The sequence below is a fragment of the Cucurbita pepo genome, chromosome LG15 (assembly GCF_002806865.2).
Source record: "Cucurbita pepo subsp. pepo cultivar mu-cu-16 chromosome LG15, ASM280686v2, whole genome shotgun sequence".
Lineage (NCBI taxonomy): Eukaryota > Viridiplantae > Streptophyta > Magnoliopsida > Cucurbitales > Cucurbitaceae > Cucurbita > Cucurbita pepo.
The window spans coordinates 53,563-70,486 of record NC_036652.1 but is presented as its reverse complement, the minus strand read 5'-3'; the positions used below and the strand labels follow the sequence as shown (position 1 = coordinate 70,486).

The following is a 16,924-nucleotide window of genomic DNA, read 5'->3' as shown; positions in this document are numbered from 1 at the left end:
AATGATTTTGAATAAAATAATTTGAAACTACTCTCGTGTGCATCGACTCAACCCGATCAAAGGTTGGATATCCTATAATTAATTGTCATTGGATCAAACCCACACTTAAAATGAAGGTTTTTATATTTGCTCGGTAGTTAAATTAATAAGAATACCCTAAACTTTCAAAAATACTCCACCGTTGATTTTGATTTTAGAGGGAAACTTTTAATACTTTGTTTCAACAATTTTAAATTTTTCGTAAAAAAAAATACTCTTACTCTTCAAAAATATTGTTACGGTCCTCCCGCTGGGGCCCGCTATGCCAAAAGTGAGAGAAACTCCATCCCTCTCTTTCCTTTTTTTCGCCTCCATGTATATGTATGTCGCAACACGGGAGGACATGGAGACGTAAAAAAGGGGATCCTATCTACTTGTTCCAACCTAGGATAATAAGCTCATGAACTTAGCCTTACTTGACCGTTGAGAAACGGAAGAAGCGATACGTTGAAAAAAGAAAATTCATGTTACATATAGAGCATGTGAGAACACTAAAATAACAGCTACAAACTACCATTCATTTATCCTTTGGATTCTTTGAATTACCATTCACTATCACCTGCTGAATAGAATCTCATTGGATTCTTTGCACGACAATACTTGAACACAGAATAATGTGAGGCAACCATCACGAAGTACAACCGTCACGCATTGCGGTACACAAAAGAATGCACTTTAATCAATATCCATGCCATTCCATACAAACTTACAAACTAACTGACATTAGCCACCCCGAGCCTCGCGTCTCGTGGCATCGTGCAACAGCTCGATATCAACGCCATCTGGTGGAAGTTGAACATATCTCACCACTGATCCCCTGATAAAACAGTTTCTAACAGAAAGCTGAAAAGGTAAAATTTTAACTCCATTACTCCAATCACAGCAACAAAAATTACAGACAACAGATGTTCTTGATCAAGTAAAAACAAGAAAAGAGAATTAAAACAGAACACATTCTACAACAAACACAAACTAGAGACTGGGAAATAAGACCTGTTCCTACACGCTTAAAATTTGTTCTTATGTATCCCATGCTCGTCACAAGATACCTTTGGTAAACCAAAGTTTACACATCATGGCCATGATTATGAGTGTGGTTAGGAAGCCACAGAAGGATTTGGAATCAATCAAGATCTGCCGGATTTGAGGTTAGGAATCACGAACCTCCACAATCATATGATATTGTCCACTTTGAGCATAAGCTCTCGTGGCATTGCTTTTGGTTTCCCTAAAATGTCTCGTACCAATGGAGATAGTATTCCTTACTTATAAACCCTTGATCAACCCCTTAATTAGTGATCATTGGGACTCCTCTCCCAACAATCCTCAACGATCCTCCACTCGAACAAAGTACACCATAAAGCCTCTCATGAGGCCTATGGAGCCCTCGAACAGCCTCCCCTTAATCGAGGCTCGACTCCTTTTCTCTAGAGCCCTCGAACAAAATACACCATATGTTCGACACTTGAGTCACTTTTGACTACACCTTCGAAACTCACAACTTCTTTGTTCGACATTTGAGGATTCATTGACATGGCTAAGTTAAGGGCATGACTCTAATACCATGTTAGGAATACGAACCTCCACAATTGTATGATATTGTCCACTTTCAGCGTAAGCTCTCATGGGTTTGCTTTTGGTTTCCTCGAAAGGCCTCATACCAATGGAGATAGTATTCCTTACTTATAAACCCATGATCAACCCCTTAATTAGTGATCATTAGGACTCCTCTCCCTACCATCCTCAACATTTGACAAGCTGAAGAATGAAAATGGTTCCTTTGTGCTTAGTGTTAAACTAACATTTGGTCAAAAAGCCACCACACTACTTAGGCTGGGCGTTTAGTCACAATATCTATATAAACTACATTGTCTATACAAAATGAGAGTTCTTGGTCTGAAGATGGCCCCTCTTTATATGCAGCATTTCTTGGCCTCTTAAAATACTTGCACGAGTACTACTATGTGAGTGTTCCCCCGCACTGATTTATTAATGCAGCTTAAAATTTAGACTCAAGAACAAAAAATTCTACCCCGTTCAAAATGTGCTGAAAATACAAGTGATCATCCCTTCATTTACCAGTTAACTGAATATCAAACAAGAACAAACTAACTGACGAAAAAAGAAATTGCTCTACAAAACTACTTGACAGTCATATTAATCTCCAACTTTAAAATAAATAATTCAGAAATTCTTACTAAAAGAACAATTCATACTAGAAAAATCCTACTGATCCACTACACCAGTAAGTATTGATTTGCTGAAATAAAAATCATGAACTAGATGCAACATCCAGATAAATGAGTTCAATCAGAACCGGTGTTTTAAAACCCTCATGGAATTAGATAATCAAATTCATTTCGAACAGGAAATTATCAAGAATCCTCTACTTTAACATATACTTGCTTTTTTTTTGGATAAGACTCGCAATATTTTCTACTCTGGTACAATCCACATTAGAAGGTTGTAGATATAAATTTAATATATCCACCTCAACTCGTGTGCAATGTATTGTTCTAAAAACAAAGTTAACAAATATGAAGATTGTTGGGAGAGAGTCCCACATTGGCTAATTTAGGGAATGATCATGGGTTTATAAGTAAGAAATACAGCTTCATTGGTATTGAGGCCTTTTGGGGAAGCCCAAAGCAAAACCATGAGAAATTATGCTCAAAGTAGACAATATCATACCATTGTGGAGGTTGGGAACTCTAACCAAGCAACAAGATTACTTGGAATTTTCACTGATTTGGGAACCACCCACAAAATTACTTGAAACTTTACCCCCGAGAAAATTCAAGAAAGAGCAAAGGATGAAAAGAAGATCAACATTCTCAATTAAAACAATATATAAAATGAAAATCTTAGGGTGATAACAATCGACGGTACAAATAATCTGTGAACCATAACCACATATCATGCATCTCGCCAGACAACCTTCCAAATTATTAGAATTAAATGAGCATTAAAAGGAAACTCTAGTAAATAAGAGGCAGAAATGACAAGAAAGGTAAGAAATTAGATACCATGTGAGGGTATTTGTCTTGATCAACAACCCTGGTGTTTTCAAGTTTGATGTTGAGATATTGATCAACGGAGTGCAGAGTTCCTCTAATTGATAGGTCATTTTTCAACTCGACTGTCACCTCTCTGCCCACCAAATCCTTGAAGTACGAGAAAAACAACTGACAAACAAAACACAAACAAAACACAAATCAAACTCCAAACGCATATAGACCAGAGATTTTAGAAACCGTGAAGGATCTGAGATGAAATAACGGAAGCAAAAGACGAGACAAACAAATGCTTCAGCCCTGAGGTAGGACTAACATTAACGAAAATCTTAAACGACGGAGGAATTACCATTTCAGTAGAGGTTTGAGTTGCTGATCTTCAGTCTATCTCCGCTCGACGATCGACGACTTCCAAAGGTCGAAATGCCGCCCGAACTCTCACAAAGGGGTGTGTTTTCTTCCGTTCAAATTATAAAAGAAAATGGTAAATTATAAATAAAATTAAAAAAATAAAATAAAAAAAAATCAGTTTGTTATGAGCTAAATTTCAATTTTAATTTTAACCATTCAAAATTTATTTATTAAAACAAAAATTTACAGTTTAAATTTGTTCACATATAATTTTTATTTTTTAATTTAATGGTAAAAACCTACAAGAATAGTGTTAAAACAAATTTTAAAAGCTTTCTAGTTTAACTTAAACTAAAGTATATGATTATTTTTTATAATTTAACTTGCTCCTCGATCAAAAACAATAATACGGAAAGGAATTCCTACCAGCAAACGTTATTGTACTTAAAGTGAATTATGATGAACGTCAATGAGATGCCTTGAAGTGGCCTGTCGTTTAACTAATATCCGACACTTTTCATACTTCGTGGTAGGTATAATGTCGACAAGTTCACTCACGATCAAGTTATGACCTAAGATATATGACCCTATAAATTTTACAAATTTAGGTCGATTAAGAATAAGCCTATTATTATTGATTGAGATTTTACTGACCTATTTGATATCATATTTATAATTACGTACCATATGAATAAAAATATAAATGTGTATCAAAAGAGAAGGAGAAAGAAAAAATTAAAGAAAAATAATGATTAATGAGATATAAGTAACTAGTTTCCATCCCTACATTAATTATAAAAAAAATTATAAATATTTTTTAAAAGATTAATGAATATTAAGGTTTTGAAAGTTTACAGGTCTAAATCTGTTATTATATATATTTTTTATTTATATATTAATATTAAAAATATTTTTGAATTTGAAATTATTGAATTTTTTTAAAAGTGAGAATAAAATAATGGCTAAGAAACTTGCTAACTAGTTTCCATAGATATATTAATTATAAAAAAATTTATAAATATTTTTATAGTTGTTATTATCTTTTTCTATTCATATATTAATATTAAAAATATTATTGAATTTTTTAAAGGTTAAAATAAAATAATGACTAAAAAGGTTGCTAACTAGTTTCATCAATATATTAATTATAAAAAGTTTTAAAAACTTGTAAATATTTTTGTATATTAATATTAAAAATATTTTTGAATTTAAAATTATTGAATTTTTAAAAAGTTAGAATAAAATAATGGCTAGTTTCTTGTATTCGTGTATTAATTATAAAAAATTTATAAATATTAGTTAATGAATATTTCAAAAAAATTTATAGTTATTATCTTTTTCCATTCATATAATTAATATCAAAATTATTTTTAAATTTATAAAATTATCGAATTTTTAAAAAAATAGAATAAAATAATGCTAATTTTTTATAAATATTTTTAAGTGTATAGCTCTAAATTTATTATTATATTTTTCTATCTCTAGTAAATATTTTTGAATTTAAAATTATTAAATATTTTAAGAGTTAGAATAAAATAATGGGTATAAAGCTAATTATTATTAGAATTAGGCTTGAAATTGATTTAAAAATAGTAAAATAAATTCGTGTCATTTTCAAAATAATTCTGTAAATAATACATGTCACAAGAAGCGAGTGGCTCTCGGCGCGAGTTCTACGGAGAGCAGTGCAGGAGGCTTCGTCAATGAGATATTTCTTGTCGTTTATCACATGTCCAGCCTGGTTCGGGTCCTCAGCGCCGTTGGCCGTTCGTGTCGCTCATATTAAAAATCAGAAACTTCTGGACAATCACATAAAATCCACTCCTCTATCCCTTCCCCATCTCTTGTTTTTTTGGATTTTTCTCTTAGTTTTGAGTGAGACTTGATGGATCCCTGTTGTAAGATTCAGCCGATGGGTGAGTCTATGGTGGTTTGACAATCGCTCTAATCGGAGACAGATTTGGTTTTCGGGAATTGTTTTCTGAACTCGGTTTCTCTCGGATATGTCGGAGCTTTGTCTTATGGCTTCCCATGGATACCCTTCGGCTCTTCTGTTACACCACCAGCATAACACCTCCAGGGAAATCAAGGTACCCTACGACAAACTGTTGATTTGCGAAATTTCTATAACTTTTGTGCTACTTTTTTTTTTTGGATTTTAAGCCGACTTTCAAGCCAACCATCCCATTCTTGGTTTGTTTCTATATTGATTACGCTAGATATTGTACTTCTGTTCTGATCATTATTGGCTTGGAGATTCTTGTATGCGTTGCTCCCTTACATTGGCTAGCCCTTCCTCTTTGTCGTTCCACCTTTTAGCTATCAAGGTCACACCATTAAATCATGTTCTTAAGGCATAAGAATCTTTTGTGAATGATCCTTGACTCATCGAGTCGGCAGTTTAAACTATTGTAAGTTGTCATGAGGATGAGGATGTGTTGTCGTAACTCTCATTTATTTTTGTTATTAACTCTCATTTAGTTCATATTCTCATTTTGATACATGAATCGAGCATTAATGTTGCCATGTTTATATAAAGGATTGTCTAGCATTATTTTGAGACGTGGAGTCATTGCCATTTTGTATTGTCTCGAGACAATTGGGAGAAACTTTGTGTGAGAGATTTTGTAGTGTGAGAGTGTGAGAGATACACTTGTAAACACTTTGGTTATAGTAATTAGCTACCAACCGTGGATGTAGGGGAATTTCTTCTCTCAAAACCATGTAAATCTTTGTGTCTCCTTGTTTAATATATATTTGTGGGTGTGTGAGTGCGATCGATTCTGCTTCCGCTTAGGCTACAACTATCGAGTATCAAAACATTTTGGTTGTGGCATGTAAGGGTGCAACATAAACTTTTTTTTACTTTTGTGATTAACCAGGACTGTCAGCCTTTCTTGTCAATACGTGGAGCTAGGCCAGAAATTGTGATCGGGTCAGAATTGCAAAATATTCAGCCTCCACAGAGCCATGGATCATGGAAGTCTATTATCGGGATGCCAGACTCCAATCAATTAGTTGAGTTTGACCCAAAAGTTAGAAGTCTGAACATGATTGACACACAAGGTTAGTCGATTATCAAGTTTCAACATAATTTTTAAGGACTCTTATTATCTTTCCTATCATCTATAACAGCAGGAAACAAATCATTGAACTTCATCATGACTGCTTTACTTTTCACTTCTCTGGTGAAATGTGATTTTTTTAAGAAAACACTAGTAGAGCAACGATACTTCATAAAGAAGTGTTATAGTGATTATTAGTATAGTTGTATCGTTGTAAACATCTTAAACATGTTCTCCTTTATTGTGCTTTTACTGTCTTTTACAAAAATTACCCTTGTACACTTGTCTAAATATGTGAGATCCCACATCAGTTGGAGAGGTGAACGAAACATTCTTTATAAGGATGTGGAAACCTCTCCCTAGCAAACGCGTTTTAAAACTTTGCAAAGATGACAATATCTGCTAGCGGTGAACTCAACATCAACATCATCATCATCATTATCAGCTAAACATTCTTGTCTTCGGTGCATCTTCAAAGATGTAATGGCAAAAGTAATTATAGGCTAAGCTACCATAACCTAAGTTGTATTAGTATTATTGCGCAAAGTGGACTTTTATAATTTGAAGATTAAACTAGACAATAAGGTACATTTACGGGCACCTATACCCGAGTCTTAATTGTTCCCTCTTTGATTTGGTTTCAGATAATCAGGGTGGCTCTTTGATATTCAGTTCTAGATTTGAGGAGGAATTCAAAAGGTGTGAGAAAGTCTTGGAGTCCCTTGTGTCCTGTCCAAGTGAAGAGGAGAAATATGCATTAAATTTACCAGACTTAAGGGGGTTACAAGAATTAAAGACGCAGCATTGTCGAGGGCCCGTTGCTACTTCACTTATCTTTCCTAGCTGCGAGTTTGATGCACCGGAGCCAATCATGGACTTCGTTGGCGAATTGATTAGAAGCTCAAAGATCACAATTCATCCTGATGGACAAATTCTTTTAACTGAGACTGGGACAAAGATCAAGGATTTACTTTCAGTTGTTGCTGAGTTTTATTTGTCGAAGAACTCTTTAAGTTGGAGCAGGCAGTCAATTCTTGTCCCCAAATATGATAGGTACGTCTTTCTCTGCCTTTTTTATCGTCCACAGATTTTTTTTTCTTGAAATTACATGAATTTAAGCTGAGACTGCAAGCATTCTGTGCCCAGGTTGAACGGTGGAGTGGGAAGCCATATTTATGATTCTCCGGTGAAGCTTCATGCAACAACCATTGCTCCTATGAAGAGGTATGTGCCACATGCCTAGTCGTACAAGTTCGATTATTTTCTCGTCATTCGTTTTGGTCGTGGCATTTGCTTTTAGACTTACACAACTCCTGTTATGTACTTGACAGCCCTGATATAATCAAGGTCAAGCCATCGCCAAAAAGGAGACGCAGTAAGAAAGTAGGCCATGAGAGAGATCTGTACAAGAAAAACTATGTCCACGCATGTGAGAGTCTGCTATCCTATGTGTTTAACAAGCAGCAGCACGGGAGAAGGGCAATACAGTCATTAAAGAATTCGGGGCGAGAGGTTCCTCAGTTTCTCACTGAGTTCTCTGTTGGTATTGCTGGGGCTGGTCTTGTTGTCCTTTTCTCTGTCATGTATGAAGTTGCTTGCGGGAGTGTGCCATTTTGTTCGTCCAAACTCTTGACCACTGGATTTGGGCTGGGTCTGGTTTGGCTGTCTTGTGGCGTGAATAAACTGAGGGATACAATAATCTGTATCAGCAGGAAAGCAGCCAAGGTTAGCTTGAAGGACGATGAGATGATAAGGAGAGTGGATAAGAGCCTAAATGATATCTTCTTCAGAGCGGCGACTTTAATGATGGTAGCCATCTTGAAAATTGGTTAGGCTTAAGTGATCATCCTAGTTGGTATTCATCTGAGTGTAGATATGCGTAAGTAACGATCGCTTGAACTCAGAAATGACAATTTCGAACCGATATCGGCATCGTGTTCAGTTGCTTGGGTCTGTTTGAACGCCCCTCTCGAGAGCGGAGACTCGTTCTCTTGTCGTATCAGCTGTTCATACAAGGTTTTGGTTGTGGGGGGTTACACCATCAAATACTTGAAGCAGATTGCAGGCGTTGTAGTTATATACAATTTTGTTCTTATAATAAACGTATTTCTATGAAGTTTCTTACCTAAAGTCTTTTCCTTATATAAATAACTATCCTTTTAGGGGCAGCTTGGTTGGAAGTTTTTGTTGGATGAGCATGAATATATAAGCAAGCTAAATTCATGTTCATATGTAGTTTTCAATTTTTTATTATCGAAGTATCTTATTCCGAGATATAGATAAATTTTGTCAATGTTTATTTATTCTTCCTTTATTTGGATGAAATTGATGCTTGTCAAAGTGACTAACTGAAACGATAAAGTATTTTCAATTCAAAACGTTACGTAACTCGGAAGGACCAGTACGTATACCAACAGTGGATAGTCCACCAAAAGAGATGTACATAAACCCATGATTATTCCCTCCAATCCTTAATAGTGTGTTTATTCATCTACGACACAACAACGTCGTATCTCATTGTCATCTCGATTCCCAATAACACAACTTCATGATGTCATCTCCATGTTTTGGGACAGCTTAGCCATTTTGGCTTGCTTGGACACATCCGTTGGGAATTGACCCATGTGTCGATCATCTCAACAGGATATCCCAAACATCCATCTATTCGGGTTATTATCAGGCATTGGACTCTCCCATGTCCATGTTAGACTATTTACAGCATTTGTTCCGAATAGCAGGTGTATAGTCCAACCTCTGACACATGGGCTGGGGTGTAATATCGGCAGACCTATGTTTTGTTCGATACTTAGTTAGAAATCACGAACCTCCACAATGATATGATATTGTCCACTTCGACCATAAACTCTAATAGCTTTGTGGCTTTCCAAAGGGTCTCGTAGCCAATATGGGACTCCCTCCAATCATGAACCGTGTGTCGTAAGAGTCACAGCCCTACGTCACGTTGCTTTGTTTTGTCCTTTTGAATTTTGGTTGCTGCAAAAGGGAGAAGCTATTCATGAAGTGACACCATCTTCGGGCTGCTATTTTCTAAGCGAGCAGAGAAGGAAAGAGGCGTAATTGGCGACAGAGCTGAACTGCATGCTTACAGAACACTCACCCACCACAAAAAAGCCGATTCCTTTTTCCTCCCTTTTCACTAATAATCATGCAAAGGAAGGGCTAGCGCGGTTTCTTAGCTTACAGGATGTCAGATTCTTCCCTCAACCTTTTTCTAACTTCTCCCGAATCAATACTCATTGGGATGCTTTGAAAACAGCTAATAAGTTTGTCATACTTGGACTCTTTCTTAAGAGAATTGGGCAGAAACCATTACTTGGAATATGGTTCTCCTCTCTTAATGTCATATTGATTGGATAACACTCACAAAAAGCACCCGCGTTTTCGATTTCTTAATCAAATTCTATACTTCGTGTCGTGTACAATGAAGCTTCGAACTAGGATCCACGAAGCATCCTTATGGTATCTTTTAATAATCAACCCCCGTCCTCTGTTGATAATTGTTGGGAGGAAGTCTCATCATTGGTACGAGGCCTTTTGGGAAAACTAAAAGTAAAGCCACAAGAGCTTATGCTCAAAGTGGACAATATCATACCATTGTGGTATTAGAGAAGGAGTCGAGCCTTGATTAAGAGGAGGTTGTTCGATGGCTCCATAGATCTCAGGAGAGGCTCTTTAGTGTACTTCGTTCGAGGGGAGGATTGTTGAGGATTGTCGATGGCTCCATAGGCCTCAGGGGAGAGACTCTATAGTATACTTTGTTCAAGGGAGGATTGTTGGGAATTTAGAGAATGATCATAGGTTTATAAATAGGGAATACATCTCCGTTGGTATGAAGCCTTCTGAGAAAAAGCCACTTTATGCTCAAAGTGGACAATATCATACCATGGTAGAGAGTCGTGATTCTTAGCACCACCAATGTGGAGAGTCGTGATTCCTAACACTTCTCCAGATTGATTCCTCTATTATAAATAGAAGAAGTTCCCAACACCCACAACACCATCCATCATAGTCTATCAACACACCATGGGAAAGAACACCAAATCCTCCAAGCGCAGTTCAGTGTGCGAGAGGTTTCTCAAGGCTCTCGGCATGTGTCCTTCCCCAACCCGCCATGAGGAACCCCTGGCTCCTGAAATGGACAAAAAACAGAGGCTCAACATCAATGGGGCACCTCAAATGGAGAAAAAACAAAAACTCGAACCAAACGACGCGTTCAGCGACTACATCAATCGGGCTAAGCGAAGGCTGGGAAGCATATCGAGCAAGCGACATGATCCGAGTAGCAAGGGGAAAGAGAATCTGAAGGAGGATCGGCGCTTTACAGATTATATCATCCGAGCTAGGAATAGGCTGAGGGCTACCTCCTCCACCGTGGGGCGGAGTAGTAAAGGTAGCTCCAGGAAGTGAGAACAGACACCACCTGAATAACGCCGCTACTACAACGACAGCCACCTTGAGTTTCGTGTTTTGTTCTTATTTGTTTGTTTGGTTTGTGGATTTTATCTCATTTGCTTATTAATTGGGGTTGCTGTGAATTGTGAATGCCATATACGGTTGTAGTACACTACAGCCTTGTAATTCTAAGCGGGTTAAATTGTTTTTGTCATCGTTTTAATACAATGGTATGATATTGTCCTCCGTCTTTCTCTCGACAATATTCAACAATTTTTTCCTCAAACAAAGTATACCATAAAGCCTTCCCTAAGGTCTATGTAGCTCAAACAGCCCCCCTTAATCGAGGCTCGACTCCTTTCTTTGGAGCCCTTGAACAAAGTACACCATTTGTTCGACATATGAGTCGCCTAAAGCCTCCCCTTAATCGATGTTCAAATCCTTTTTCTGGAGCCCTTGAACAAAGTACACCCTTTTGTTCGATACATGAGTCACCTCCCACCTCTCCTGAGGTCTATATAGCCCTCAAACAACTTCTTCTTAATCGGGACTCACTCATTTCTCTGGAGTCCTCGAACAAAGTACACTGTTTGTTCGACACATGAGTCGCCTCCCACCTCCCTGAGATCTATGTAGTCCTCAAACAGCATTCCTTACTCTGGAGCCCTCTAACAAAGTACACTGTTGATGATTCTATTGACCGGACTAAATTAAAGGTATGACTTTACTTCCGGCTCTTCCCCATAGGAAGATTCAAAACAGGCCGAAGTGTCCAACTAACAGGTGGTCGGCTGTGGCCCAGTATTCTTTCTTTTCCTCTACACTAGACTTCCGCTGCCGCTCTTGCTAAGAAGCCGCCGTCACGTCCGTCGTCGTCGTCGCTCCACCACGTCCAGTCCCATCCTTTTTTATCTCCCCATCCCTCTCCGTTTTATTTGACGGAACCCTAGATTTTCAACGCTGCCGTTCAGGTACGTTCAACGTCGCCCTACCACGTCGTCCACTTCTTTCCTTTTCCTTCTCTTCGTTGCAACCATTGATGCTGTTGGCCCTCTGCATTTTAAACTTCGCCGTTTGCTTATCGCCTTGTCCCGGTTCCACTGCCATCGTTGCATAGACGGCACCTGGTTCGCCCGTGGTTTCTACCGCCGTCGCACCTGGTTTGCTCGTCCCCCACCTTTTCTTGTCACTTTTTTTTACATGCATGATCGCACGCGTGTTGGAAGTGAACCGAACATTATTTTCTAAAAACCAAAACCTTGAATGGAAGCTCTAAATTAAAAGTTTATAATACCGTATGTCTTTGCAAACATTTTGTTATCTAACCTAGAAATTTTCTTAATGCAGATATGAGAGAATTACAGATTTCCTTGAATCAAACCCAGAAGATTCGGCTTCAAAGAGCCCTAGAATTGCTCGAGTCTATCTCTTCGAAGGCCAATTCCGATGCTTCTGTTATAGTTGCTGATACTATTCCTCTGAATTACGACGATGGTGTCCTCAAGTATATAAATACTCACTATCTTTATATAATAGTTGCTTGGATTGTGTACTTTCCAGGGGATTATATGCATTGAGGTATAATTGAAATTTGATTACAGGGGACATGGGACCCTTGACTTAAATGGAGAAGTAGTTGCCACTATTTGTGGAGTGGTTGAGCGAGTCAATAAGCTTATCTATGTACGTGCCTTACGTGCTAGGTTGTCCATGAAACTTCGTAATTTGGTTTTTTCTTGATGATAATTTAATGTTTCCCTTTCTTTAATTTCTTGTTATTATATCTTTTCTGATGTAATTGTCTGTTCTGGATATTAGATATAAACCGGAGGTTGGTGATATCATAGTGGGGCGTGTTACAGAGGTAAAAACGAATGTGTTTTTAGTTATTTTTTTGGTTTTAGATAAATGTAACATAGAGACGTTGACAAGCAAAACTTATTTGGAGTCATGGTTATGATGCTGTAAATAGGAAAATGTGTTACAATTTCTTCCTGTCTGATGCTATCTTAATCAGGTTGCCCCAAAACGTTGGAGATTGAATATAAATTATAGCCAAGATGCTGTCTTGATGCTTTCTTCAATGAACTTGCCTGATGGTATTCAGGTATTGTAGAATTCCTACCAGACGATGAATTAGCTGTGCCTTCTGATGAACTTTATGGATAATGTTACTGCCAAATTGCTGCAATTGATCTTTTTCTTAAAGAGTGGTTGCATTTGTTCGAACGTTGGGATAATTGTGTGGAACTTTGATGCATTATTTTTATTTCTAGAGGAGGCGAACTGCAGTTGATGAACTCAACATGCGGAGCATTTTCGAAGAAAATGATGTTATTTGTGTAAGTTCTTTGTAGCTCTTACTTTCACCTATCACCGTCAGAAAGAATATTGCCACTAAGTTTCTCATGTGACATACATACAGTGGGTTTTCTCCTATATTTTGACATTTTTGAAGAATTAAACTTTTTTCATTTGTGGGGGGAGACAAGTCTTACTTAGCAAAGTGTAGTAGGGTTAAACAATTATCTCGTGAGAACAGCTGAGATGCGTCCAAGCTGGCTTAGACACCTACAAATATAAAAGAATATTTATATCCTACTTTGGACGTTATCATGGGTACCATGGAGATAGAACCAAAACTTTAAGTTTTGCCCTCATGGCCATTAGGCCGAAACATGATGGTTATGAACTTTTGTTAGTTAATCGCATGCCCTTTGCATAGGCTGCGGCACATTAGATAGCTAGATGCACCTTAAGTGCATCTAAAGTGCCATATCTAAAGTTTTATCTTCCATTTTTCTATCCGTTTACTTTATCAGCAAGTGATGCAACATATCCATTGTTGCTTTTTTTTCCCACCTGTCACCTCTCTCGACTCAAGCCATGCCTTGTGCCTTGCACAAAGGCTTGAAGAGATGTACTTTGGCGCTTCAGTTTACCTTGCACTATAATAAATAAACACCGCTCTTATCAGTAATTATTCATGCATACTTTCCATTTAAGAAAAAATAACATCACCAAATTTTTCTCAGGCAGAAGTGCGTGGTTTTCAGCATGATGGCCTACACCTTCAAGCGAGAAGCCAGAAGTATGGGAAGGTAAAAAGAGTGGCTCCTTTTTAAGCTTCTGGATTTTGATGTAAAAACAAAGAATTTAGAATCAAATTTCCGTACGTCTCCTGCATCCTCACTGGTTTCTTAGGAGAGATTCCGTAGAAAATTCTTGATAGCATGTGAATACTGATTTATAGACAAATATCATGGAGCAAATTCTAGTGATTAAAACGAGTTCTTGAGATGATTATAAAGTTGTTGCACGGGAATGAGGGAGAAAGCCAGGAAGGGATTCATTAAGGTGAAAAGATTCATAGGTGGAAATATTTAGTGATTATAAAGAGGAGCTAGCAGATGAGTGGGAGGCAAAAATGTAAAAGATAGTATAGAAAAGTGATTGTGGAGAACACAAAAAAATTGATCCACTGCTAAGGCGTGAAGGACAATAACACAATAGAACAACACGTCTAATTGTTACATTTTTCCTCTTGCTCGTATGATATGTTCAAGATCTTGGAGGTTACCTTACATTTGAATATGGTATCTTTGATCCAATTGTTATTTTGCTCCGAACAACTTTTCTGGCATCATCTCATCTTATTTCTTTACAATTTGTAAACAAGAGTTGTGCACTGTTATCCAGCTTGAACGAGGTCAGCTGCTCACAGTATCACCATATCTAGTCAAGAGACGCAAACAACACTTCCATCATTTGGAGCAGTATGGTATTGACTTAATATTCGGATGCAATGGATTTATCTGGATTGGGGAGCATGTTGATCCCACAGAGGATATGATGATAGAAGATCAAGTTAATAAATCTGAACAAAAGGGTTCAAAATTTGAAGGAACTTTTGGTAACCAAGTGCAAGAAAGAGTATATACTCCACTAGAGACACGCCAGAATATATGCAGAACTGCAAATGCTATTCGAGTATTGTCCAACTTAGGTTTCATAATGACAGTAGAAGTCATAATGGAGACAGTTAGTCTAAGTCTTTCTCTGAACATCAATGTGCATGAAATGCTTGGTTCGGAGTTCTGTGTCCTCACTGCAGAAAAAGAGGCTGAACGGCGGACTTCGAGTAAGAAGAGGGGATGAAACTGTGAGTAATTTAAATTACTGTTCATGATAACTTTTGCTACAAAGAGTTTGATTTTCAGAGGAACTAACTGTTCGAATATTTTGTAGAATTTTGGATTACCACCACTTGGTCTGTTAGTGTTAACAGTATAGAATGCAATATTTGCTTAATTATTCTGGATTACTCACGCTATAGAGCCTCCCCTCCCCTCCCCTCCCCTCCCCTCCCCTCCCCTGTAGCTTATGGAGTCCTCAAACAGCCTCCCCTTCGAGGTTCGACTACTTTTCTAGAGTCCTCAAACAAAGTACACCATTTGTTTGACATTTGAGTTGCTTTTGACTACACCTTCGAGGCTCACTACTTCTTTGTTTGACGTTTGAGAATTTTATTGAGATGGTTAAATTAAGGGCATGACTCTGATACCATGTTAGGAATCACAGATCTCCACAATAGTATGATATTGTCCAAGCTTTCATGGCTTTGCTTTGAGCTTCCCCAAAATGCCTCATATCAATGAAGATCTATTTTTTTACTTATAAATTTATGATCATCCTCTAAATTAGCCATTGTAGGACTTCCTTTCAACCATCGGAAAAGTAGTATTAGTTGGAAGTGGTAGTTGGTTGTAAACTATGTTGGAGAATCCCAACCACTATTCATTTGACATTAACCCGATACAGGTTGAAGCTGAGAGGGCACATGAAAGCAAGACATGCAAGGTGGGGGGAAGAACAGAGTAGAAAAGCTGGCAATTATGAGATGAGTTGTGTTGGGATTGCAGCAGCTGGTGAGGTCACACAAAGATATATTATATATATTGAAAATTGAAAATTGAAAAAGACAAATAATGATGGCATCTTCCACTAATGACCCTACAAAAAACTCCTTCGCCCAATAAAAACATTTCTATATTCTAAATTTCCACCTAACCTTAAATACTTAATTCTATCTCTTCCCTTTTCAAAGTTTATGGCTTTTCATGTCTTCCTTCCTTCCTCTAATGGCCATTCAATTTCATAATTCATTTCCCTGTGGGGCTCCACCTCCCTCCACCACACACACACACATATATATATATATTATATATATATATATATGTAATGCATCGGATTTGGATATGCCGGATTTTTAGTGACGTGGCGTTCCAGAAAAGCATACATGACCTTGTCTTCTTTCAATGCGAGATTGCATTGTTCTAAGCTGTCTTGTTTTGTTTCTCCATCATTATTTACAACCTCAATTATGAGCTTTTAATTTTCTTTCTTAATAATTTATATACAAATTTTAACTTTAGCACTGAAACGATCACAAATCTTAAAATAAGGCAAAAACTTCGTTGTCAGTGTTAGGATTGCACAACAATGCACACACTCTATCAAGATGAACACAAAGAACAAGATCACACACTCGATTAAGATGAACACAAAGAATATGATCACACACTCAATCAAGTGAACACAAAGAACAGTAGAGAGAAAATTGAAGGAGAAGGTTATATTGATGACGTATGAGAATACATAGAATGAGAAAAATACAACAACAAATGTATATATATGTCTATCCGATCTTTACGAAATATCTATCTGAAGAATGTGATGATTGGTTAGTAATTGGAAATTGGAGCAGTTGGGGTTGTGTTATTTATAATATAATATTATAAAATAAGAAGAAGAAAAAGATGAAAACGAGTGGCCCCAAAAGTGGAAGTCAACCATTTGTAGGAGTCACCGAGTCGGACTAAAATTGGGGTTTGTTATTAATTTCTGCACTCACACCAATGCCATACAGGTAAGCCCACTTGAATGTCACTCTGCAACTCTCACACTTTCCTACTCCTCTTCTAAAATGCTCAACTTCCTCAACCGGACCCTCCGCCGCCTCTGCTCCCGTCTCCGATGGCC

The 16,924-nt window shown here is 37.4% G+C and overlaps 3 protein-coding genes across 5 annotated transcripts; 2 read left to right on the top strand and 1 right to left on the bottom strand.

The window, feature by feature from the left end:
• Positions 1 to 526: 526 nt before the first annotated feature.
• LOC111811200 (sm-like protein LSM2) lies at positions 527 to 3,512 on the bottom strand. The gene is made up of 3 exons (XM_023697955.1): positions 3,403 to 3,512; positions 3,066 to 3,224; positions 527 to 882 (listed from the first exon to the last, which is right to left on the bottom strand). Exons 1-3 carry the CDS (start codon positions 3,403 to 3,405, stop codon positions 763 to 765), a joined length of 282 nt encoding a protein of 93 aa, XP_023553723.1. The 5' UTR covers positions 3,406 to 3,512; the 3' UTR covers positions 527 to 762.
• Positions 3,513 to 5,091: 1,579 nt separating this feature from the next.
• Positions 5,092 to 8,698, top strand: LOC111811444. Its single transcript, XM_023698297.1, has 5 exons — positions 5,092 to 5,494; positions 6,287 to 6,470; positions 7,114 to 7,522; positions 7,616 to 7,693; positions 7,801 to 8,698. The coding sequence occupies exons 1-5, from the start codon at positions 5,408 to 5,410 to the stop codon at positions 8,300 to 8,302; spliced, it is 1,260 nt and encodes a 419-aa protein (XP_023554065.1). The 5' UTR covers positions 5,092 to 5,407; the 3' UTR covers positions 8,303 to 8,698.
• A 2,606-nt stretch (positions 8,699 to 11,304) lies between these two features.
• Positions 11,305 to 15,944, top strand: LOC111811443 (exosome complex component RRP4 homolog). Of its 3 annotated transcripts, none has more exons than XM_023698296.1 (9): positions 11,305 to 11,853; positions 12,230 to 12,386; positions 12,484 to 12,585; positions 12,701 to 12,746; positions 12,900 to 12,989; positions 13,159 to 13,224; positions 13,918 to 13,983; positions 14,582 to 15,044; positions 15,704 to 15,944. In XM_023698296.1, the coding sequence occupies exons 2-8, from the start codon at positions 12,232 to 12,234 to the stop codon at positions 15,038 to 15,040; spliced, it is 984 nt and encodes a 327-aa protein (XP_023554064.1). In that variant the 5' UTR covers positions 11,305 to 11,853; positions 12,230 to 12,231; the 3' UTR covers positions 15,041 to 15,044; positions 15,704 to 15,944. The 3 variants fall into 3 exon arrangements, with proteins under 3 accessions (XP_023554064.1, XP_023554062.1, XP_023554063.1); XM_023698294.1 differs by having other exon boundaries at positions 11,306 to 12,042; XM_023698295.1 differs by lacking the exon at positions 15,704 to 15,944 and having other exon boundaries at positions 11,307 to 12,042; positions 14,582 to 15,210.
• The last annotated feature ends 980 nt before the right edge of the window (positions 15,945 to 16,924 follow it).

Bases quoted from the DNA above. Each gene is read 5' to 3' on its own strand.
- LOC111811443 (XM_023698296.1), top strand. From the start codon at position 12,232: ATGAGAGAATTACAGATTTCCTTGAATCAAACCCAGAAGATTCGGCTT. The intron at 12,747-12,899 runs GTAAAAACGAAT...TATCTTAATCAG, and splicing joins TAGTGGGGCGTGTTACAGAG to GTTGCCCCAAAACGTTGGAG. The intron at 12,990-13,158 runs GTATTGTAGAAT...TTTTATTTCTAG, and splicing joins ACTTGCCTGATGGTATTCAG to AGGAGGCGAACTGCAGTTGA.
- LOC111811444 (XM_023698297.1), top strand. From the start codon at position 5,408: ATGTCGGAGCTTTGTCTTATGGCTTCCCATGGATACCCTTCGGCTCTT. The intron at 5,495-6,286 runs GTACCCTACGAC...GTGATTAACCAG, and splicing joins ACACCTCCAGGGAAATCAAG to GACTGTCAGCCTTTCTTGTC. The intron at 7,523-7,615 runs GTACGTCTTTCT...TTCTGTGCCCAG, and splicing joins CTTGTCCCCAAATATGATAG to GTTGAACGGTGGAGTGGGAA.
- LOC111811200 (XM_023697955.1), bottom strand. The intron at 883-3,065 runs GTATCTAATTTC...TTACCTTTTCAG, and splicing joins AAGACAAATACCCTCACATG to CTTTCTGTTAGAAACTGTTT.